We start from the raw sequence: 23200 nt of genomic DNA, 5'->3' as shown, positions 1-23200 counted from the left end.
GCAGAGTGAAGGAAGGCATCTTCTACCTTCCTGGAAACGAAACCAAAAGCTGAGAATACCAAGAAAGTCTTAAGATACTTATAGGTGAGACCAAATATCTGGCCTGTGGCTTCCCCTTACACTGAGTCAGTGGGACACAAACAGCTCATGTCACAGAGAGCCACATGTGGCTCTGGAAGAGAACCTGGAGGTTTCCAGTGCCTCCAATGCAAGGAAGATCACTCTTCCAGGCGAAGGTCACTTGGTCACCTTATAACCAAGAACCAACTGATTCAAACAGAACCAACCAAGGATCTCTGGGCAGGCTCTCAGAACATACAGTTAAGCACCGCTTTGTGGACACCGCTCACAGTGAGTAAGAAGCCTGCCCGTGCCTGTTTTGCCTCTCTGAGCCCACGGATTTCAGAGGGCAGGTGGGAGGACAGAAGATGGTCATAGACAAAGCATAACAGAAAGAGCCCAGTAGTCAGCCATGCGTCTCATCCAGTTATTACCTCAACACAAGACAAACTGTATCTCAACATTTACCTGCTACATCCAGGCGGAAGGAGACCTTTTGTCCCCCGGCCTCGCAGCTGTACTCCCCAGCATCCGCCTTGCCCGCCTGCTGCACCACCAGCCTCCTGGAGCAGCCCGAGGCCTCCACTCGCACCTTCGAGCTGGAGCTCAGCTTCTTCCCGTCCTTGAACCATGTCACCTCAGTCTGGGCCTGGGCCACCTCACAGCTCAGTGTGGCACTGGCCCCCGCCTCTGCCTTCACCTCACTGTGTGCCTGCTGCCCCTTGGCAAACACCACCTTGGGTTCTGGGGACAAATGAGAACACAGAGTCAGAGGCACTGTCTATGTCAGCAAAGTCACAATTGGAAAGACCCTGGATGGGTCAGTCAGAGGGCAGAATGTCATCCAGGCTCTGGACGCTGTGCTCAAGAGAAGCTTCAAGGCCTCTAAGCACAAGGAAAGTCATTCTCCCTTATCCACCCAGAGAACATTCCAGGCCTGCAGTAGGTGCCTCGAATGCAGAAAACACCAAATACTATGTGTGTGTTTTTCCTCAAGTGCCCCTGATAAAGTTTAGTTGCTATATTAGGCATAGTAAGAGATTCATAAGCCAGGTGTGGTGGTGCGTGACGTTAATCCCAGCACTCAGGAGGCAGAAAAAGGCAGAAATCTGTGAGTTAGAGGCCAGCCTGGTCTATATAGCATCCAGGCTGCGTAGTAAGACTCTGTCTCAAAAAAAAGTGGATGTGTTGGTTTCTTTTTTGTTTGTTTGTTTGTTTTGGTTTTGGTTTTGGTTTTGGTTTTGGTTTTGGTTTTGGTTTTGGTTTTTGGTTTCTTTGAGACAAGGTTTCTCCGTGTAGCTTTAGCTGTCCTGAACTCACTTTGTAGACCAGGCTAACCTGGAACTCACAGGGATCCGCCTGCCTCTGCCTCCCTGAATGCTGGGATTGATAGTGTACACCTTTAATCCCAGCACTTCAGTAGCAGAGGCAGGTAGACTCTGTGAGTTCTTGGCCAGCATGGTCTACAGAGTGAGTTCCTGGACAGCCAGAGCTATGCAGAAAGACTGTGTCAAGAAACAAAAAATAATAACAAAGTCACCACAACTAGTAATAAAAGAGAAAAATTAAAGAAACACAGTGTAACAAATGCCCATGCTCTGGACCATTGTTAATTAAAATAAGGACTGACTGAAGTGATGTGATACCCAGACAACCATCTGATGAACTGCTTATTTTGGGAATTTTCCATGTACTTTAGAGCCTTGGATGACAGTGGGTAACTAAACTCATGGCTTGTTACTCAGAATAAATAGAACAACTGTCACAATTTGACACACACCCCATCCCTCCTTTCTGGTGTCGCTAGGCAGAACTTTGGCCCAATTTTCTTTCTTTTTTTTAATCATTTATCTATTTTATTTTATTTTATGTGCATTGGTATTTTATCTGCATGTATGTCTGTGTGTGGATGTTGGGACCCCTGAAGCTGGAGTTACAAACAGTTGTGAGCTGCCATGAGGGTGCTGGGAATTGAACCGGGTCCACTGGTAGAGTAGCCAGTGCTCTTAACTGCTGAGCCATCTCTCCAGCCCCAGCCCAGTTTGAGTACCACTGCCTTTCTTTTAGGCACTCACTTTAGGAGTTCTGTACATATTTTCACACTAAAGGACTGACAATCACTCCAGGCACTTCCGTTATTTCGTTGCTTGGCTTCTCACCATTTGTGGAAGGCTCCGATGAATGACCGATTTTGCTTTTTGTTTGTTTGGGTTTTGTTGTTGTTGTTGTTGTTGTTTAGTATTAGTGTTGTACGTCCTGTGGGGAGGAGGGTTGCCCATACCACAGCCTGCAGGCGGAGGCCAGAGGACAACTTTGTGGAGTTGGGTTCTCTGCTTCCACTCTTACGTGGATTCCAGGGACTGAACTCAGGTCATGAGGCTTGCTCAGCAAAGCACCTTTACCTACTGAACCATCTCAGCCGACCTAAGTCACAGTTTTACATTTCAGCGTAGTCTGATGTGTGTTATGGTGGTCACTGTGCTTGTTCTGTTTTGTTAAAGAACTCAGTCCGAGGTGCTAGGGTGGGCTCAGCGGTAGAGCTATGCTTAGCATGCACAGAGCTCTGTATTTCAACCCTAGCATGGAGGTGGGGGAGGGAGAGAGAGACAGAGACAGAGACAGAGACAGAGACAGAGACAGAGACAGAGACAGAGAGAGTTTCCAGAAGTGTATGTTCTAACTGTATGTTCAATTGGTACACATATTGGTTCCATAAGTTCTGGTGTAAAATAACTAAAGTACTTCATGATAAACACATGCAAGTGTTTTGAATGTTTCCAATGTACAAACATCAAAGGAAGTGGAAATGTTGACTGCCCGAGGTTGATCACAGCACATCTGCTACCAGATTCCACACTGCACCTCGCTAAGTATGATCATTATATGTTAGAAATAATGAATTCAGTCCTTAAGCACAGTCATAGAAAGACCTGCAAGTCACAGTGAGGGTTTGTGTTTTTCTTTCTATTCTAAATCTGGCCCGCAACCAGAGTTGGCTTTGCATGTGGTGATTACTGGTCCACTGTTTTTTTTTCAATAGGGTTGAACAGCCCAAAGTCTTTCATGAAAGAATCATACTGTCTGCAGCCCTTCCATGGGTCCCAGAGTGGAGAGGAGAGGTGTAGTGGGATGGGGATGGGGGAACCCCTTGCCATGAGGGGCCATTCCTGCGCCTTTGGTCTGGTTGCCTATGCCTGCACTGAGACATCTGCGTCTTCACTGCTTGGTTTTAGCATAGTCTAACAGGTGCTGCAGCCAGGGCCCCCACCTTTTCTTCTTTGGGCATACTGGTTTGGATCTGAAAGGCTCCCCTGTAGTGAGAGGTTTGGTGTCTTTTTAAACCCCAGTTATGTTATGCAAGCATGTTTTTGTTTTAATCCCAGGTGTGGGATATGGGGCTGCTTCAGGCTGTCCACAGCAGCAGACTGTTTGCCTCATGTGGGCTCTGGCAGGGGTGTGATTCTGCCAGCTGAAGATAGGGGGACGCTGGAGTGGGCATAAAAAGGCCAGAGCCCCAAAAGAGAAGACTCTAAGATTGTTCCTCCTGCTGGTCTGTCAAGTGGTCGTGAGAAAAGAAACAAGAAAAAGAAGTTGGAGCCATCTAGATGAGACGAAGACTGGACTTGCCCCAAGGAACTCAATGCCCCTAATCAGCAGGAAGTAGTCTAGAAAGATCTCACTCCCCTCTCCCCACTAGCCATCTGCCTCTCCTACCTGGTGTTGGGGTATTAGAAGAGACTGAGATGGAGAAGGAGGAGAGATAGAAGAAAACAAATAAAACAGCTAACAACAACAAGGATGCCAACACTCCCCAAAGGTCCATGTCTTGGAGGTCCCCAGAATGGTGCCATTGGGAGGCTGTGGAAACTTTAGTATTTAGGAATCTAGTGGGACATCTTAGGTCACTCGGCTTGTGGCCTCCAAGGGGACTGTGGGACCCAACCCCCTGCGTCTCTGCTGGATATTCCTGCATGAAGAGAATTGTTTGGCAGAGAAGGGTGGAACACGCAGAAATGGAATCATTTAGGTCATCCCCCAATCTCCCACCACCAGCAAACAAATGACCTTGACACCTGAACACTGACCTGTTACATCAAGACGGAAAGAGACCTTCTGTCCCCCAGCCTCGCAGCTATACTCCCCAGCATCCGCCTTGCCCGCCTGCTGCACCACCAGCCTCCTGGAGCAGCCCGAGGCCTCCACTCGCACCTTCGAGCTGGAGCTCAGCTTCTTCCCGTCCTTGAACCATGTCACCTCAGTCTGGGCCTGGGCCACCTCACAGCTCAGTGTGGCACTGGCCCCCGCCTCTGCCTTCACCTCGCTGCGTGCCTGCTGCCCCTTGGCAAACACCACCTTGGGTTCTGGGGACAAATGAGAACACAGAGTCAGAGGCACTGTCTATGTCAGCAAAGTCACAATTGGAAAGACCCTGGATGGGTCAGCTGGAGGGCAGAATGTCATCCAGGCTCTGGACGCTGTGCTCAAGAGAAGCTCCAAGGCCTCTAAGCACAAGGAAAGTCATTCTCCCTTATCCATCCAGAGAACATTCCAGGTGCCTCGAATGCATAAAACACCAAATACTATGTGTACGTTTTTCCTTAAGTGCCCCTGATAAAGTTTAATTAATATATTAGATGTAGTAAGAAACTCAAACCAGGTGTGGTGGTGCACAGTTTTAATCCCAGCATTCAGGAAGCAGAGAAAGGCAGAAATCTGTGAGTTCAAGGCCAGCCTGGTCTACAAAGCAAGTTCCAGGACAGCCAGGACTACACAGAGAAATCATGTCTCAAAAAGTAAAAAAAAAAAAAAGAAAGAAAGAAAGAAAAAAGAAAAGAAAAAAAGAAAGAACAGAAAAAATCATAAGCCAGGTGTGGTGGCACACAGCTTTAATCTTAACACTCTGGAGACAGAGAAAAGCACATCCATATCTCTAAGTTTGAGGCTAGCCTGGTCTACATAGCAAGTTCCAGGCAAGGTCAACCAAGGTTATATAGTGAAACCCTGTCTCAAAAACAAACAAACAAAACAAAAAACAGTAACAAAACTCAAAAAGATGTAATAATTATAAATACATACATGGATTTCACCAAAGCACTGACCTGTGACATCCAGGTGGAAGGAGACCTTCTGTCCCCCGGCCTCGCAGCTGTACTCCCCAGCATCTGCCTTGCCCGCCTGCTGCACCACCAGCCTCCTGGAGCAGCCCGAGGCCTCCACTCGCACCTTCGAGCTGGAGCTCAGCTTCTTCCCGTCCTTGAACCATGTCACCTCAGTCTGGGCCTGGGCCACCTCGCAGCTCAGTGTGGCACTGGCCCCCGCCTCTGCCTTCACCTCGCTGTGTGCCTGCTGCCCCTTGGCAAACACCACTTTGGGCTCTGAGAACAGATGGTGACACTGAATCAGAAACTGTCGGGAAAGTCCCATGGAGAAAAGGGCCCGGATGAGGCTGCTGTGGGGTGGGGTAGGGGGGTAGATGAGCAACCTCCAGGCTCTGTACTCACTGAACCCAGACAAAAGGCCTGTACCTCATCCACACATCCCAGCACTACCTCAGGGCCAGTTCAGGATGGACAGAACCATTGGCTGAAGACTATGGAATAAGCACTGCTTGATTTACAGTAACTCACTGTTGGCAAGTGAGCCACAGCCCAGTTAGCTGCTCAGTCCTTTTCATCTGCAGCTATAAGTCAGACTCAGTGAGGCAAAATTCTCATACAGAAGATTTCACACACACTCCACAGATCATCCTGTGCTCCGCACAGAACGCCAGGAGCATGGGTCTAGATTAAGCCATAGCATTGGGCAGCAGGCCTGAGCTAGGTCACGTGAGGTATGAGGGGAAAGGGCCCATAGTGAATACAAAGGCCACTCCTGACGATCCCATGGACAGGAAATTAACTAAGAACAACTGTAGCTACTTCTTGGTAGCTGTGAGCTTAGTGTGGTCAGCAGCACTTGAGACACCTGCACAGTCAGAGGACAATATCACCGACTATGTGACTGACAGGTGGCAGGCCGTCAGGGTCAGTAAGTACAAGCTGGAGCCAGGCATGGCAGAGGAGGAGTTTCAACTCCTGAGCTGGGAGGGCACCGCAGGCGAGCCCTCCTGTTAGACCAGGAGAGCAGGGACAGGGGCTCTGCCTCGCTAACTAAAATGTAATTGCCTCAGTTTCTACCTTAAGTCCTATAAAACTTCCCGACAGCCAGGTGGTGGTGGGCCACAACTTTAATCCCAGCACTTGGGAGGCAGAGGCAGGGGGATCACTGAGTTGAAGGCCAGCCTTATCTACAGAACAAGCACCCCAAGGCTACACAGAGAAACCCTGTCCCGGAAAACAAAACAAAACACTACTTCCAGACCAAAAAAAAAGTTCTGTGCCTTTTCCTTTCTGGTAAACCCTCCCACTCTGGGGAGTTTCACTCACTTTTCCCTTAATTTCTCTCTCTCTCTCTCTCTCTCTCTCTCTCTCTCTCTCTCTCTCTCTCTCTCTCTCTCGGATTTATTTATTTATTATGTATACAGTACTCTGCCTGCTTGTACCCCTGCAGGCCAGAAGAGGGCACCACATTACATTATAGATGGTCGTGAGCCACCATATGGTTGCTAGGAATTGAACTCAGGACCTCTGGAAGAGCAGTTAGTGCTCTTAACCGCTGAGCCATCTCTCTAGCAACCCCCCCCCTTAATTTCTTTTAACAAAGCCTGCTTCCACTTTGCTTGTGCCCACAAGTGTCTGAATATCTTATTTTTGCTGGCATGAACCAACAAACCAAGAGCCATTGTCTCAGGTTGACTTTTTGTGGTCATTGAGTTCTGGTGCCTTAAGCCCCTGGGTGAAGCACAATCAGACTGAGAAAGGTCTTGTTCTCAGGCCCACATCATTACCCAGGGAAACTGGGGGGGAGGGAGGGCAGGAGTGGGGGGGGGGACAGGGGGTGGAGGCTATTCTCACAGCCCCAGGTTCGGTGTTGACATGGTTTCAAATGTGATCATGCCTGAAATTTTTCCTTTTCCTGCCTGAACACGAATTAAAATCTCTCTTTAAAAGACACCCCACGTGGGACTGGGTGAGACCACAGAGAGCTGTGAGAGAGACAGCATCACCTGGTCCTTACACACAGGCAGGAGGACCAGAGGCCGTGGCACCCAGGAACATGGGTGGAATCTCAGCGGGCAACTGAGGACATGAAATGTGGAGTATGACAGCACCCCATGAGGCACACAAAAGGCCCTGGCCGAGCTGAGCACACGTGCACCACATGCAGCTGACCGGGCATGGGGAGGAGATTGGCAGAGGATTTGAGACAGGCAAAGATGATACTCCGTGGGAGAAACACTGGGGGCTGCCTAGCCATAAGCAGGCTCACAACGTTTGCAAACTGATTTAGTGTCTCAACACCCACCTGCCACGTCCAGGCGGAAGGAGATCTTCTGTCCCCCAGCCTCACAGCTGTACTCCCCAGCATCAGCCTTGCCCGCCTGCTGCACCACCAGCCTCCTGGAGCAGCCCGAGGCCTCCACTCGCACCTTCGAGCTGGAGCTCAGCTTCTTCCCATCCTTGAACCATGTCACCTCAGTCTGGGCCTGGGCCACCTCGCAGCTCAGTGTGGCACTGGCTCCCGCCTCTGCCTTCACTTCGCTGTGTGCCTGCTGCTCCTTGGCAAACACCATCTTGGGCTCTGGAAATGAACAAACAGAGTGGCTATAACTAAATTAGGGTCTACCTTGGATCCCAAAATCTAGTGACTGTCCAATTCTGTCACTTTTGATTAAGGTTTTTCACTCTGAGCAGCTTAACCATTGACAATTCTTCCAGTAAGCTTTTTGGGTTTTGTTTTGTTTTAAGATTTATTTATTATTATGTATACAGTGCTCTGCCTACATGTACACCTGGAGGCCAGAAGGCATCAGATCACATTATAGACGGTTGTGAGCCACCTTGTGGTTGCTGGGAATTATCTCTATCTCTATTGGCTCTGAGTTCCCAGTGCACATCACTGTGCCCAGGAAGGACCACAGAGCAATCGGGTGGCTTTGCCTCATTCCAGGCTTCCCTGGACTGTAGAGAACTGGTTGCAGCAGACAAGTGTGACCAAAAGTAGAAAATGAAATTCCACAGGGGGCTTTGAAATGCGTTGATGTCTCCTACCACAGCCACCATGCTCAGAAAGATCTGCATAGGTGGGCCACCTCGAGGCTCTGTGAAGGCCTGAAGTAATGCTGAGTTCAGTGTGAGACTTTGAGGGGAGTGTGCCATCCATGGCCAACAGCCACAGGCTTGCCCTGTCCAATCACGAAATGAGGAAAATGTCCTTTATAGGCCAGCTCAAAGAGGCCACTAACACACAAACACTACCAGCAACAAATGCTGATGACAATTCTAAGTAAACTTTTTTTCTAAAAAAAATAGTATAAAAATTCAAGTAAATAAAAACTTGCTTTTGAAAAGATTAATAGAACAGACTAGTCACTGGCTTAACAAAACAAAAAGCAAAAAACAAAACCCTCAATTTATTAAAATCCAAATAAAATTAAAAATATCAAGACAGATTCCCCACAAGTACAAAGGTTCTCAGAAAACATTATAAATGATTGTGTGTCACCTAATAAGATAACAACTGGGTGTGGTGGTGGTGGCGGTTGTGGTTGTGGTGCTGGTGGTGGTGCTGGTGGCAGCGACAGCGACACTGACAGAAGCAGAGTCGCCTTTGATCTCAGCACTCAGGAGGCAGAGGCAGGTGGATCTCTGTGAGTTCAAGGCCAGCCTGGTCTACTGAGTGAGTTTCAAGACAGGCAAGGCTACACAGAGAAACCCTGTCTTGCAAACCAAAAATAAATAAATAAATAAATAGCAAATGAAATAACTAGATGAAAAAAGCAAAATTCCCACAAAACTTTACAGAAACTGACTCAAGGGGAGAAAGAGAAGACAGAAAATCTGGGGAGTCCTGCAGTCAGCAAAAGACTGAATCAGTAATCTAAACCCAAGATCGTCCAGACCAGAAATAAGAGGCTCAACCCTGTCTACCCACAGACACAACTGCCTAGTACCTAGCAAGCCTCATGCTCTCACAAGAGAACTTAGCGTTGATAAGCAGCCTCAGCGTGCTTACGGGTACAAGATGAACACACTGAATCAGTTCCCTTCCTTCGCATCAGCCCAGGGGCTAATGACATCTGGTGGTTGCTAGGAGCTTAAGAGACATTTTTCTTTGGGTGTGTCCCCACTGGAGATTACTCACGACCCAGTGGATGCCCATGTGGGCGGCACTGACTGGACTTAGCAGGAGTAAGAAAGGAAAGAAGTGGGAGATGTGTTGGGTGGGCTCAGGAGGCGCTGGAGAGAGGGGTGGGGTGGAGATGAGCAAGATCTGCACGTGTGCGAGGCTTTCAAAAGAACACATTTTTAAGGTGGAATTAAGGAAGGATTCCATCACAGTGGTGATACTGAAAAATAAACACTTAGCAATAAGTTCACAAACAATAGTAAGCCATATTTTCTGAAAATGCCACTGAAAATATTCAAATAAATAAACATATAAAATGGCATACCATAGTAACAGATTAGAAGTACTAATCTTAAAATGGCAGTGCTCCTAAAATTGGTCTATGTAGTCACCCAAACTATATGTCTTTACTTTGTAAAATTTTGAGAAGTGACTTTAAGGTTATCATAGAAACTTGAATGGCCAAAATAATCTTGAGAGAGAGAGAGAGAGAGAGAGAGAGAGAGAGAGAGAGAGAGAGATATGGCTTAGTGGTTAAGAGCAATGGTTGCTTTTCCAGAGGACCTGAGTTCTAATCACACTACCCACATATATACACTCAGGCAAAATTCCCATATATACAAAATAATAAAATATTTTTTTGTTTTTTGTTTTGGTTTGGTTTGGTTTTTCGAGACAGGGTCTCTCTGTGTAGCCTTGGCTGTCCTGGACTCACTTCGTAGACCAGGCTGGCCTCGAACTCACAGCGATCCACCAGCCTCTGCCTCCCAAGTGCTGGGATTAAAGGCGTGCGCCACCACACCCGGCTGTTTTGTTTTTTTTTTTTGAGACAGGATTTCTCTGTGTAGTTTTGGCTGTCCTAGACTCGCTTTGTAGACTAGGCTGGCCTTGAACTCACAGCAATCTGCCTGCCTCTGCCTCCTGAGTGCTGAGATTAAAGGCATGCGCCACCATGCCCAGCTGTAATAAAACAATTTTTAAGAAAACAAACAAATCAGCTGGGCATGGTACACACTCCTGTAATCCCAGAACTCAAGGAGGCAAAGGCAGGCTGATCTCTGTGAGTCCAAGGCCAACCTGGTCTACAAAGTGAGTCCAGGAAAGCCAAGGCTACATAGAGAAACCCTATCTTGAAAAAAGGAAGAGAGGAAGGAAGAAAGGAAGGGAGGGAGGGAGGGAGGGAGGAAGGAAGAGAAAATAAATCAATCTTAAAAGAAAAAGGAACGAAATTGGTGAGTTCCGCTTCCTGGTTTTAAAACTTACTATAAAATTACAGCCATCCTGCACTAGAGGCTCAGCTCAGCAGTTGAGTATGTGCTGCTCTTGCAGAGGCTAGAGCTCAGTCCACAGCCCCCACATGACAGCTCACCACTCCCTGTAACTCCAATTCCAGGGGTCTGCTGGCCCTCCTGTCTCCCCAGTACTGCACATACATGGTAGGCAACATATACATGCAGGTATTTTTTTTTAAGTATAGTGACTTGCCAGGCATGGTGGTACATGCCTTTAACCCCACCATTATGAAGGCAGAGATGGAAACATCTCAGTAAGTGCCAGGCCAGCCAAGACTTCATAGTGAGACCCTGTCCCCTCTCCCAGCACCAAAAGAAAAGAAAAAAGTTTACAATGATCAATGAAACAAGGTCCTAACTCTCTCCTTGCTCAAACACGAACTCAAAATGTATCAAAGACAGAAACGTAAAATCAGAAGCCAGGAGACAACTTAAAAGAAGTAGGGGGTGGTGGGGACACTTCAGTCAGTATTTGCTTTTTTTGGCTAGGACTCCAAAAACAATGAAACAAAAATTAACCAATTTTATCATATGGAGAGACAGACAGACAGATAGACAGACAGAGAGACAGAGACAGAGAACACTAATTCCCAATCCTTCCATACTCTTCCTCTTTGGGAAGTTGGATGTGACGCCTGGAGGCATGAAAGCCATGTGTGACCAGGAGACACAAAGAACTTGAGGGAGGATGACACAGAATGAAAGTCTGTGACTTGGTGATAGACAAGTCAAAAAGGTTCCCCCAGGCACCAGCCTCCCTGTGTCCAGACCCTTATACAATGGGGTGTGACACCGCGGCACCCACAGCAGGGTCTGCTTCTCTGTGCCCTTGGTGCCAGGGAAGTCTTTTGATTAGCTCTGAATGAACAACAAGCAGAGGTAACGCTCTGGTCTACCAGAGCAGAGCTTCACGAGCTCCTGAATCTGAGGGAGGCCTGGCCACCTGCAGAAGAGGCCCAGGTGGCCCTCATGCCCCCCACCACCACCCTGGGGATAAGCTGTTGCAGAGCAAGAGAGAGCAGAGAGGGAGACCAAAAGCCCCAAAACACAGCAGTGAGGCCAGCCCCGATGCTATAAGAGGCCTCTCATCCCACATAGGCACTTCCTTCAGGGTCATCTCAGTGGGGACACCAGATGTAAGCGTAAGTCCAGCTTAGATTCTGACCCCTGGTGACACCACACTGGATAAAGGTCAGGCATCACTGAAGACCACATAGTACCTCCTGCCTCATGTATTGGGGAGACAAGAAGCATACAGCTCCTTTAATCCTCTGAGGCTGAGGTTCCTTGTTACATGTGGAGAGCTAGCGAAACATGCCCTTGGGCAGCCTGTGCAACACACCCAGGACCCATCCTACACAAACACTTCCCCCAGGCTTCCCCGTGACAGACTCAAATGTCTAACCAACTGACCTGTGACATCCAGGTGGAAGGAGACCTTCTGTCCCCCGGCCTCGCAGCTGTACTCCCCAGCATCTGCCTTGCCCGCCTGCTGCACCACCAGCCTCCTGGAGCAGCCCGAGGCCTCCACTCGCACCTTCGAGCTGGAGCTCAGCTTCTTCCCGTCCTTGAACCATGTCACCTCAGTCTGGGCCTGGGCCACCTCGCAGCTCAGTGTGGCACTGGCTCCCGCCTCTGCCTTCACCTCGCTGCGTGCCTGCTGCCCCTTGGCAAACACCACCTTGGGTTCTGGGGACAAATGAGAACAGAGTCAGAGGCACTGTCTATATCAGCAAAGTCACAATTGGAAAGACCCTGGATGGGTCAGCTGGAGGGCAGAACGTCATCCAGGCTCTAGACGCTGTGCTCAAGAGAAGCTCCAAGGCCTCTAAGCACAGGCAAAGTCATTCTCCCTTATCCACCCAGAGAACATTCCAGACCTGCAGTAGGTGCCTCGAATGCAGAAAACACCAAATACTATGTGTGTGTTTTCCCTCAAGTGCCCCTGATAAAGTTTAGTTAATATATTAGGCATAGTAAGAAACTCAAACCAAGGGTGGTGGTGCACAGTTTTAATCCCAGCACTCAAGAGGCAGAGAAAGGCAGAAATCTGTGAGTTTGAGGCCAGCCAGGACTACACGGAGAAACAATGTCTCAAAAAGTAAAAAAAAAAAAAGAAAAAGAAAAAGAAAAGAAAAGAAAAAGAAAGAAAGAAAAGAAAAAATCATAAGCCAGGTGTGGTGGTACACAGCTTTAATATTAACACTCTGGAGGCAGAGAAAAACACATCTCTAAGTTTGAGGCTAGCCTGATCTACATAGCAAGTTCTAGGCAAGGCCAACCAAGGTTATATAGTGAAACCCTGTCTCAACAACAAACAAACAAAACAAAAAAACAGAAACAAAACTCAAGAAGATGTAATAATTATAAATACATACATGGATTTCACCAAAGCACTGACCTGTGACATCCAGGCGGAAGGAGACCTTCTGTCCCCCGGCCTCACAGCTGTACTCCCCAGCATCCGCCTTGCCCGCCTGCTGCACCACCAGCCTCCTGGAGCAGCCCGAGGCCTCCACTCGCACCTTCGAGCTGGAGCTCAGCTTCTTCCCGTCCTTGAACCATGTCACCTCAGTCTGGGCCTGGGCGACCTCACAGCTCAGTGTGGCACTGGCCCCTGCCTCTGCCTTCACTTCGCTGCGTGCCTGCTGCCCCTTGGCAAACACAACTTTGGGCTCTAGGAACAGACAGGGACAAAGTGGATCAGAGACTCCAGACTAAACATAAGCCTTCTCTAGGGCCTGGGGCTCATCAGAGCCCAGCGACTGCCATGACAGCACTGCCCGTAATTAACATAGCTTCATGTGATCATAAACAAGGTTCTTTGTCCAAGATGTGTACTCTGAAGCTTTATCTGTGGAAGGCTTGGGTTTTCTCACTCATCTAAGAACCTAAGAACCCCGGCCCACTCTGATGTTTGCTGGCCTGTGAGCTACTATAACCCTTATGATCATTATGGGTAGCATGCCTCTTAACAAAATTCTTCCCTGCCTCAGGTCCCCCAAGAACTTCAGGCCATCCTTGGCTTCCCAGACCTCCTACATGTAGAGACCACAGACAGCAGGAGGAGGCACCATTGGGAGTGATGGCCACCTCATTCCCCAAACCAGCAACCCACATCTTTCTGGACCACAGCTGAATGGAAGGACAGGGTGAAGAGGGCTAGACACACATTCAGAGTCACATGGGAATTATGACAGGGCCAAGTTAGGGCTTCCAGAGCCCTGGGACCCAGCAAGTAGGAATGGACAGACAGAGGATCTCCTGCCATCTGCATGACCCTCTCTACAGCCATGGGACTGCCCCCCCCCATAGCCAACAGACTAGACCCTCAACACACCTATGTTCACTATGCAAGCTCATCACCTCAGGTCAGTGTCACCTGAGAAACTCCCCAAGACTGACACAACTATCAAGCTGCTTTGATCTCATAAAAGCATGAAAGTCACTGGATAGACCTAGGGATTCACAAACATTGAGGTCTAAGGGCAATTCCAGGATACCTAGACAGGTCCCTGGGATAATTCCATTAAGCACGACCCTGGCACTCACCTGCCACATCCAGGCGGAAGGAGACCTTCTGTCCCCCGGCCTCGCAGCTGTACTCCCCAGCATCCGCCTTGCCCGCCTGCTGCACCACCAGCCTCCTGGAGCAGCCCGAGGCCTCCACTCGCACCTTCGAGCTGGAGCTCAGCTTCTTCCCGTCCTTGAACCATGTCACCTCAGTCTGGGCCTGGGCCACCTCGCAGCTCAGTGTGGCACTGGCTCCCGCCTCTGCCTTCACTTCGTTATGAGCTGGCTGCCTCTTGGCAAACACCACCTTGGCCTCTGGGGACAGACAGACAAGAATATTTACTCATAGGATCCTGTCAGGCTTCTAAGTCCTGGATTCCGATTAATAAACTCTGGACTCCAGGAAACTCCGTATCCTGCCACAAAGATCCTCCATGGCCCATTGCTTGGCTGTGGCTCTTCTTAAACCTGAGTGTGTGACGCCCAGTCTTTCACTGGCCAAAACAGATTGGCAGGGACGGACCGTAAGAAGTCACCAGGCCAGCCCTTATAGGCCAAAACAGTTTTCACTCAACCCCTAATCTGCCCACCTTCAAGAACACTTTCTACAGAGCAGAAGAAGATCCCCTTTGTGAACACAGCCCCAATTTTTACTACCAACTGGGAATTGACCATACCATGGTTTTCCTTTTGGATACAGCCAAACTTATAGCCATGCATATTACTAAGAATCCCGTTGTATAGAGTTTGTACGTTTGTGGGGTATGAGGAATGACAGTACACGCCGCTGGAAGGCAGCAAAGAGTTTTCAGCTGTGGAGACATATGTGGACCTCACCCAATGATTCAGCATGGGGAACCCAGGGTGGTATACACCTATGCCAGAGCTGGAAGTCTATAGCATCTTCATGCAGGGCACGGGATGAGACACGGGATGTGGTTATCCCCAGCCAATGCCATATCCCCAGATTGCACTGCAAGAAGCACTAGCAAAGCCGGGCAGTTGTGGCACATGCCTTTAATCCCTGCACTCAGGGAGTCAGAATCAGGTAGAGCTCTGTGAGTTTGAGGCCAGCCTGATCTACAAAGTGAGTCTGGGATAGCCAAGGCTACACAGAGAAACCCTGTCTTGAGAACAAAAACAAAAACAAAACAAACAACACAAGAAGAAAGAAGAAAAAGAAGAAGAAGAAGAAAGAAGAAGAAGAAGAAGAAGAAGAAGAAGAAGAAGAAGAAGAAGAAGAAGAAGAAGAAGAAGAAGAAGAAAGGGGAACTCAAGCATCTTGCCATCTTTGCCCCCAGAATATTTGCACATGTGCCTCTGAGGTCCAGCTACACCCCCCCAACCCCAGCATCCACACAGCCACCTGCTATGTCTGTGAAGAAAAACTGTGAGGCTTGCAGGGTATAAATGCAGGTGCCTAAACTGAGGCCACGTGGAACCCTGACTATTGTCCAGACCTGAGAGGTTTGAACTAGCTAGGAAGTCCTTCCTACAGAGCTGAGCCACCCGTCACGACTAAAAGATGCACATCAGAAAACAGCTACCCTGCTGTCAGGAACCCCTCAGAACATGCCTGGAGCTAGGGGGCAGGGAACAGACATCCTAAACCACAGTGGAACACAAGAAGGACACGATGCCAGCCCCACCGCCCACCTGCACTCACCTTGCACCAACAACTGGTAGACAATGCGGCTCCCACGGCTGACACACTCATAGAGGCCAGCATCATCCTGTGCCACATCCCGCACCAGCAGTGCTCGCCTCCCAGCTGACACCTGCATCTCGTACTTGGGTCCCAGGGACAGCTCACGGCCATCCTTCAGCCAAGTTACAGCCGCAGCCTGATCCGACAGCTCAGCCAGCAGCTGTGCCTCCTGGTGCAACTGGGCCAGCACCTCTCGGGCAGCCACAGTAGGAAGCTTGCTGCTGGTCAGCCCCAGAGCTGCTACAGGTCAGGGATGGTTCGACAGAAGATCACAAAGAGGTGGGCAAAGGGAATCATAGGCAGTGAGGGAAACAAGAGTGGATGTGCGGGTAGAAAAAGAGAGATGAAGGGGGCGGGGAGACCAGGGATAAAGGGTGGATTGAAAGGAAAGAAGCAGATATGAAAAGCAAGAGAGTGAAACACAAGAGAAGGGAGGGATGTAAAGAGGAGTGGAAAAAAAAAAAGTGGAGACAGTGAACAGAGAACACCAGTGAAAAGAGGGAGACCACGGGGAAAGCCACATGTTGGGGGAATGAGATGGAATGAGAAAGAAACAGGCAGAGAAGACGCACAGGGATAGAGAGAAAAAAGAGATGGTCAGAGATGTGGTCCAGCCACAGGGCATCTCTCTCTCTCTCTCTCTCTCTCTCTCTCTCTCTCTCTCTCTCTCTCTCTCTCTCTCACACACACACACACACACACACACACACACACACACACACACACACACACACACACGGGTGAGCAGCCTCACCATGCACCCAGCTGCCACGCCCCCCTTTATCACAGTGCCTTCAGACAAACCTTCTCTACCACCACACTGCAGAAAGAAAATGGGACTCCAGGCCTCAGGCCTACCTCGGACCACCATTTGGATGCTGGTTTCAATGCCATCAGCCACAAACTTCAGCTGTGCCCCATGCAGTCTGGCGGGCACCTCTCTGATGGTGAGCATATGCCGGGTGCGGTCACAACGGATCACGTATAGACCGCTGGATTTCAAGGCCTCTCCATCCAGGAACCACTCGCCCGAAGAGGCCACCGTGAGGTCCACAGAGAAGGTGACCTCACCACCTTCCACTGCCTCCACCGCCTTCAGAGGCGTCTTTACAGCCAGCTTGGGGACTGCAGAGTGGGCGGCATTAAGGGAAGAGTTGGGGACAGATAAGACCACAGTCTCTGCCTTCCCTTCCCCTTCCCTGTCCCCACATAGATGGCGTAGCTGAAGCCTAGCTCCCTGAGGCTGCTGAAGATGCAGTGGTACCTGGGTCCTATCTTAGGATGCCCAACATCTTAGGAGGCTCCGACATCTCCCAACCCACACAGAGAGTCCCCTTAAGATCATTCTGGCTCCCCTGGAGGCAGAATCAAGCTTTGGGGTCAGGTAACTCAAGGGCAGGTGGAAGCCCCCTGTGATGTTTCTGGACGGTCTTACTCACCCAAGCGCATGGTCCCTGGAAACTCAAGGTAAGGACTCTGGCCAAAGTGGTTGATGGCTGACACTCGGAACTGGAAGTCCCCCTCCTCAGGCACACCAGCGACAGTAAACTCAGTTGTGGCCAGCCATTCAGCTTCATGGCACCTGGTCCAGGCATAAGCACCAAGCCTCCTTTTCTCCACCACGTAACCGTCAATGGTGACAGGGCGGTCCCCATGGGGTGGTGGGGACCAGCTGAGGGTCACAGAGCTCTCCGTCTTGGCCTTTACAACAGGGTCAGCAGGGGGGTACAGGGGTGGCCTCCTGGGCGCTGTGTGGAAAATAGGTTGAGCTCACTGAGAGCTCCCTTCCCACAGTCTTGGGTCACCCAGACAAGGAATGACAGAACTCGAGGCTCCCCCTGGACACTGATGGATGGCGTGGTACCACCCACTATCAGTGGGCTCAGAAGCCTCTCTCCAAAACTGCTGCCACCCAGTTGCAGTGGGAAGTCCCCTGCTCAAGAGAGGAGCTTGGAGGGGAGGGTCCACAACCACAAGTTTCTACTACCCTTGAACCTCCACTAGCAAGGGAAGCCTACAGCACTGAGGAAGGGCGGGGGGGGGGGGTGCAGGGAAGAGTGGAGGGAGGGGTGCAACTGTATCCCTGCAGGGAGGGCCACCCAAAGGCCATCCTTCCAGCCCTTACCTGACACACAGAACTGAGTGGTCGTTCGGCAGCCACCAGCCACAAAGGCCACCTCACCCATGTCCTCCAAGGTGCACTGGAAGATGGTCAGTGTGTGGCACGTGCCTTCTGCAGTGATGGCTACCCGGTCCCCTGCCACCATCTCCTGCTGGTTCCGTAGCCACTGGACAGGGCCTTCAGGGACAGCCAGCTCCACCCAAAAGATGGCAGTGTCTCCAGTCCGCACTGCGGTCTTCCGAGGCAGCTTTCTGGTCAAGTTTCCTAGAGTGGAAAGAGTGCCAAGATGGTAAGACAAGTCCCATACTCCTTTTGCACGTCCTTATGGCCTCCGTCCCATCTTCCTATGCACCCAGCCCCATCCTCCTACCTGCCTCACTCTTACACACACACACACACACACACACACACACACACACATACACACACCCCTACCTCTTCTGCCCAACCCTACCTTATGGTCCCCTGCCTGTACAGAACCAGGCTTAACCCTAACCCCAGCCTCCCTCTAAGTGCTGCCAGGCTCAACTCTCCCCAGCCCTAGGTCACCACTACACACCCGCCTGCCCTCCCCACCTACTGACTCACCCCTGTGCATTCCCTCTTCCCTTTCTGACCCACTTACTGTACCTCTACCTATCTTTCCCCAATTAGGCAAAATACCTTCTTGTCAACCTAACCCCATTACACTCCACTCAACCCCACCCTCACCTTCACCCCATATCCCAGAGCCCCTCTGTCCCGTCCCCTGCCTGTCCCGCTCACCTCAGCCACATCCACTCGCCTTCCTGACCACACTCAACTGACCCACCAGTACCAGCTGGGTGAGAGGCCTGCCACCTCTGCTCCCAGGCAGGTTTGCATGCCTGGCCCCGCCCCGCCCCGCCCCGCCCCTCCTGCCTTGGACCGAGAGCTCTGCCACCGTGCGGCTGCCCTCTGTAGTCTCGCAGATGTACACCGCGTCGTCGTCTGCGGAGACGTTGCGCACGGTCAGCCGGCGCTCGGTGCCCTCCTCCTCGATGTCGTACTTGGCGCTGGACCACAGCCGCGTCTCCTCCTTGAACCACGCCGCCTCGGTGGCTGGCTGCGCCACCTCGCACTGGAATGTGGCAGATTCTTTCTCTCGCACCTCCAGGTCCTGCAGCCGCTTTTTGAAGGGCACTGCCGGCTCTGAAGGGGGGTGGGGTCAGTGAAAGAGAGAGGTCTATGGAGGGGCTCGGAAAACAGCAGGGACAAGGCAGGTGAGAAGGATTGAGAGCAGGGAAAGTGAAGTTAACAAATGGAAGGAGACAAGGGGGGGAGTGAGGGGGGCGGAGGTCCTGGCCATAGGCGTGGACCATCGGAGTAGGCGGGGTCACGGGTATCGCCGACTTTAGCAGATCTTTGGACCATTATCACCTGGGACTGCAGCTGGCGAGGTGCGGGGCGGCCGGGGGGGGGGGGGGGCGCGGGGCGGAGCAGATTTTTGGACCATTATCACCTGGGACTGCAGCTGGCGAGGTGCGGGGCAGCCGGGGTTGGGGGGTGGGGGGCTGTTGTCCGATAAGAGCTTTACCCCTGCGCATGTGCGGGAGCTACAAGTTTGCTCACCTCGCACGACCACTAACACAGAGCTGTAGGTCTGGCCCACGAGGTTAGAGGCTGTGCACGTGTAGAGGCCGCGATCCGACTGCTTGCAGAAAAGAATCTTAAGGACAAAGTTCTCCTGCTCGTCTTCGTACACCACGTGTCGCCGGCCCTCGGTCACCAGCTGCCCGTCCTTCTTCCACACTGTCTCGGGCTTGGGCTCGCCGGTCACAAAACAGCTGAGGCGTGCGTGTTTGCCTTCGGTCACCGTGCAGGTGCGCGTGCCAGCGCCGGGTGGGGACGGGGGGACGCCTTCCGCGCGCATGGCCTCTCGCCGCTGCTGCAGATGCGCCAGGAGCATGGCAGTGGAGGCTCCGGGGGGTCCGGCAGCCTCGGTATCTGAGTCCACCACCAGAGCGGCAGCAGCGCTGGCAGAACCCAGCGGGTTCTCTGCTCGGACTTCGTAGGTACCACCATCGCGAGGCCTTGCCGACCTGATGCGAAGCGCGCTCGCCTCGCCGTGATCTTCCACACGCACATGAGGGGCGTCCGGTGCGCCGAGGCGCCGCCCGTCTTTGGACCAGCTCACAGCAGGTTGTGGCGAGCCGCCCACGCGACATCGGAAGGTGGCGTCGGCGCCCTCGCGCACGCGAATGGAGGTGGGTCGCAGCAGAAAGTGGGGCGCCTGCTCAGCACATGTGCCCTCGGAATCTACTCGCAGGCCTACGGCAGCGAAGGCCTCCCCTATGGCGTTCCTCGCGCGACACACGTACTGCCCGCTGTCACCGAGCGCCAGATCGAGGATGGTGAGGCGATACACATCCCCGTCCTGGGCCAGGCGGAAACGTGCTCCTGCCTCCACAGGCTGCCTGTCTTTCTCCCAGCTCACATGTGGCGTGGGGTTGCCCACAATCTGGCAGCTCAGTGTGGCATCCTTGCCCACAGATACCACAAAAGCCTTTGGCCGCGTCAGAAAGCGGGGTGCTCCGCTGAAGGAGTGGTCCATGGTGGCAGCCGGGATGGGGGAGGGTGTTCTGCAAAAGGCAGAGATGATTGTTATGGTGATGTTAAGATGAGCCAGTTGCCTTTGCCACATTCGGCCCTCTTAATTATCCAGTGTTACCAGGAAAGCCCAATTTAACCAAATTTAACCACGTGGGCTACCTCCTCAGCAAGTCTTATACCCTCCTCCATTCCCAAAGCACCCTAGTGGTTCCAAAGTCCAGCAGTTCAGATTAGCCCCTTTCTGTGACTTAAAAGTCTAGTATCTTCAATTACCTGATGTCCCTCCAATCTATCCCTAACTCGGGTCTCACTTCAGAAAGTGATGCCCCTTAAATACCAAACCAGGGAGTTCCCTTGACTCACAAGGGGACATGTTCTTCAACCAGCAGGAAAGGAGAGGTGCCCTCACCCTCACCCAAAGTGGAGCTCATGCTAGCAGAAGTGTCCTCAGCCACTGGGCTGCAGATAACCCCACACTCACTAGCCCCAATCTACGTTCACACTGCCGGTCCTCGGGGAAAGGCTAGACCCAGGAAAGAGCAGGGTGTGGGAACAGCACAGTCAATGGCTGTAAAGGACACTGGAAGAGTCCCTGTAGACTGGGACCAGTATAGCCAGCTTCTCTCTACAAGAGCTGGGGACCAACTGGGCTAAGCTAGCCTGGGGTAGCCTGGGGTAGCCTGGGGCCTAAAGGTCTTGTCACCATTCAGTCCTTAGCATGCTCCTGCCAACTTGGACCCCCTGCAAGAATGGGATTGCATGCCTCAGTCCTAGGAATCATCGGAGCCCAGATAACACTGGCCTCTGCCCAATCAAGGCTTAGCCCCAGCCGAGCAGCCGCGGATCCGGTGAGCGGGTGAGACTACCTGCCTGCACCACCAGCTCTAATATAAGAACAGTGGGCACCGTGGCTGACCTCTTCCATCCCATGCAGACATGGGCATCCCGGTGCAGAGACCTCCACCTCAGCCTCTGCATCTGCCAGGCTTAACTAGAGCCTCCAGCCTCTCCAACACCCACCTCCCAGTCCTGTGATTCAGGTAGCTAATCCCATAATCCTCTTGCAGGAGGCTGATCCTGGACCAGGACTGGGCTGTAGTGTCTGCTGACTCACTGTCCAGTCAGCACCTCTGTCCCCCACCCACAAGCAGGCCCCATCTCTTAGGGTTAGGATAAGGCCATCAGGCAACACCAACTGGGGCCCAAGTCTCCCCCCCCCCCCCCGGCCCGGGAGCCGCCTCTCAGCATCTGTTCCATAGGTCTGCCTTGACATCAGCTATCAGAGCTCTTGAGTGAGAGAGTTTTCCATCCTCCCTACTCAGTCTGTAGGTTCTCCAGAAGCAAGGCAGGCCACCTCACGCCTCTACCCACCATCCTATGCATGGCCAAGCCAGAGACACATGAACAAGAATGTACAAACAGCCTGCCACATGCATATTTAAAGGGAGCTGGGCCCAGCCTCAACAGGCCCACAGGCCCTGGATTGCAGACTCCCAGGCCTCCACAGATGTGCCTCTGGGTCTCACAGTCAGCTCAGGGCCTGCGCTCCCTCCACAACTATGCGACCTGTCAGTCATACACCAAGCACTGGCCACTCTTATGGGGTCAAAATGACAGCCTCAGAGCCCCTCGGCCACCCTGCCAAGCAGGCCTAAGGCCAGAGAGGGACGCCCAGGCCTGGGAATCTGTTCTCTTTTTTACAGATGAGGAAACCGAGGCTGACAGGTGCTTCCAGACATCTATGCCCAGACAAGCTTCTTCTCCTGCCTGGTTTGGGCTGGAGGACACTGGACATATGTCCTAAGTGAAAGGGGGGATCTAAGTAGTCAGCGGGAGCCTCTTCCCGCTAGGAAGTCAGCTCTTCCTCAACCCTTAGAGGCCTTCTCCACCCCCGCAAGTGCCTTGGACTCCTCTATCACCTACAGTGGTTCCCAGGAGCCCCTGTCACTGCCTCATGCAACTGGCCATTCCGCCCACACCCTCCACAACGTTAATAGAACTTGACTACTTGGCCTCTTGCAGGATGGGCCAATTTTTTTTGCACAAACCAAGCGAGAGGTGACACACAGACACAGGCCAGGAGGAGCAGAGGCTCCCCTACTCCCCTGGAACTCCACCTTGCTGGCCCTCCCTCTCCTCCCTACCACTCCAAGAGACCAGGCCTGTAGCCCCCATGCCCTTCTAGAATGAGTTTCCAAGGGCAGCCCCTGAGCTCAGCCTCACCTTAGACCCTGGGCCTGTGGCTTCCCCCACTCCCCGGGAAATTCTTTCCTGGAGTCAAGTGTCAGTGCCCCTCTGGCTGTCCCCTCCACTGAGCCAACAGGCCCAAAATAGCCCCAGCTGTCAGCGGGCATCCAGCTCGGAAGAGCTGGGGGCAGGGACAGCAGACCCCCAGGGCAGCAAGGAGACTAGGGGGTAACCCAGCCAGGCAGTGGTTGCATAGTGCCAGACGCAGCCCTCCCAGACCCCCTCAGAGCACACTGCCCTTTCCCATTCTGAGAGCTCAACTCAGAATCACAGAAGGGCCCAGGTCCGGTGCCCAGGCCACTCTCTTCCCAGGGAAGGGCCCAGAATGACCAGACCCTTAAAGTCCCCAAGTTCCACAGAACACCATGACCTTCAGCCCATCTGACCTCCAGAAATAAAAGATGGCCCCCACAGCAGCTCTGTCTCCTCACCTGTGTCTGCGGGGGAGATGGGGGGGGG

General features: G+C 51.9%; 1 protein-coding gene across 1 annotated transcript in view; it reads right to left on the bottom strand.

The window, feature by feature from the left end:
- The window catches only part of OBSCN (obscurin, cytoskeletal calmodulin and titin-interacting RhoGEF), a 119480-nt gene extending 96521 nt beyond the window's left edge, over positions 1-22959 (bottom strand). Inside the window, exons 1-13 of the mRNA XM_084760935.1 lie at positions 19514-22959; positions 18824-19093; positions 17927-18187; positions 17241-17549; positions 16660-16926; positions 15760-16041; positions 14133-14408; positions 12982-13257; positions 11994-12269; positions 7465-7740; positions 5160-5435; positions 4146-4421; positions 529-804 (exon numbers count right to left, since the gene is read on the bottom strand). Coding sequence (XP_084617061.1) covers positions 529-804; positions 4146-4421; positions 5160-5435; positions 7465-7740; positions 11994-12269; positions 12982-13257; positions 14133-14408; positions 15760-16041; positions 16660-16926; positions 17241-17549; positions 17927-18187; positions 18824-19093; positions 19514-20585 — 4393 coding nt within the window. The 5' untranslated portion in view covers positions 20586-22959. The remainder of the gene's footprint in view (positions 1-528; positions 805-4145; positions 4422-5159; positions 5436-7464; positions 7741-11993; positions 12270-12981; positions 13258-14132; positions 14409-15759; positions 16042-16659; positions 16927-17240; positions 17550-17926; positions 18188-18823; positions 19094-19513) is intronic.
- Positions 22960-23200: the final 241 nt, after the last annotated feature.

Source organism: Acomys minous (assembly GCF_964271855.1).
Source record: "Acomys minous genome assembly, chromosome: 16".
NCBI classification, from domain to species: Eukaryota; Metazoa; Chordata; class Mammalia; order Rodentia; family Muridae; genus Acomys; species Acomys minous.
This window is presented reverse-complemented; position numbering and strand designations above follow the sequence as displayed.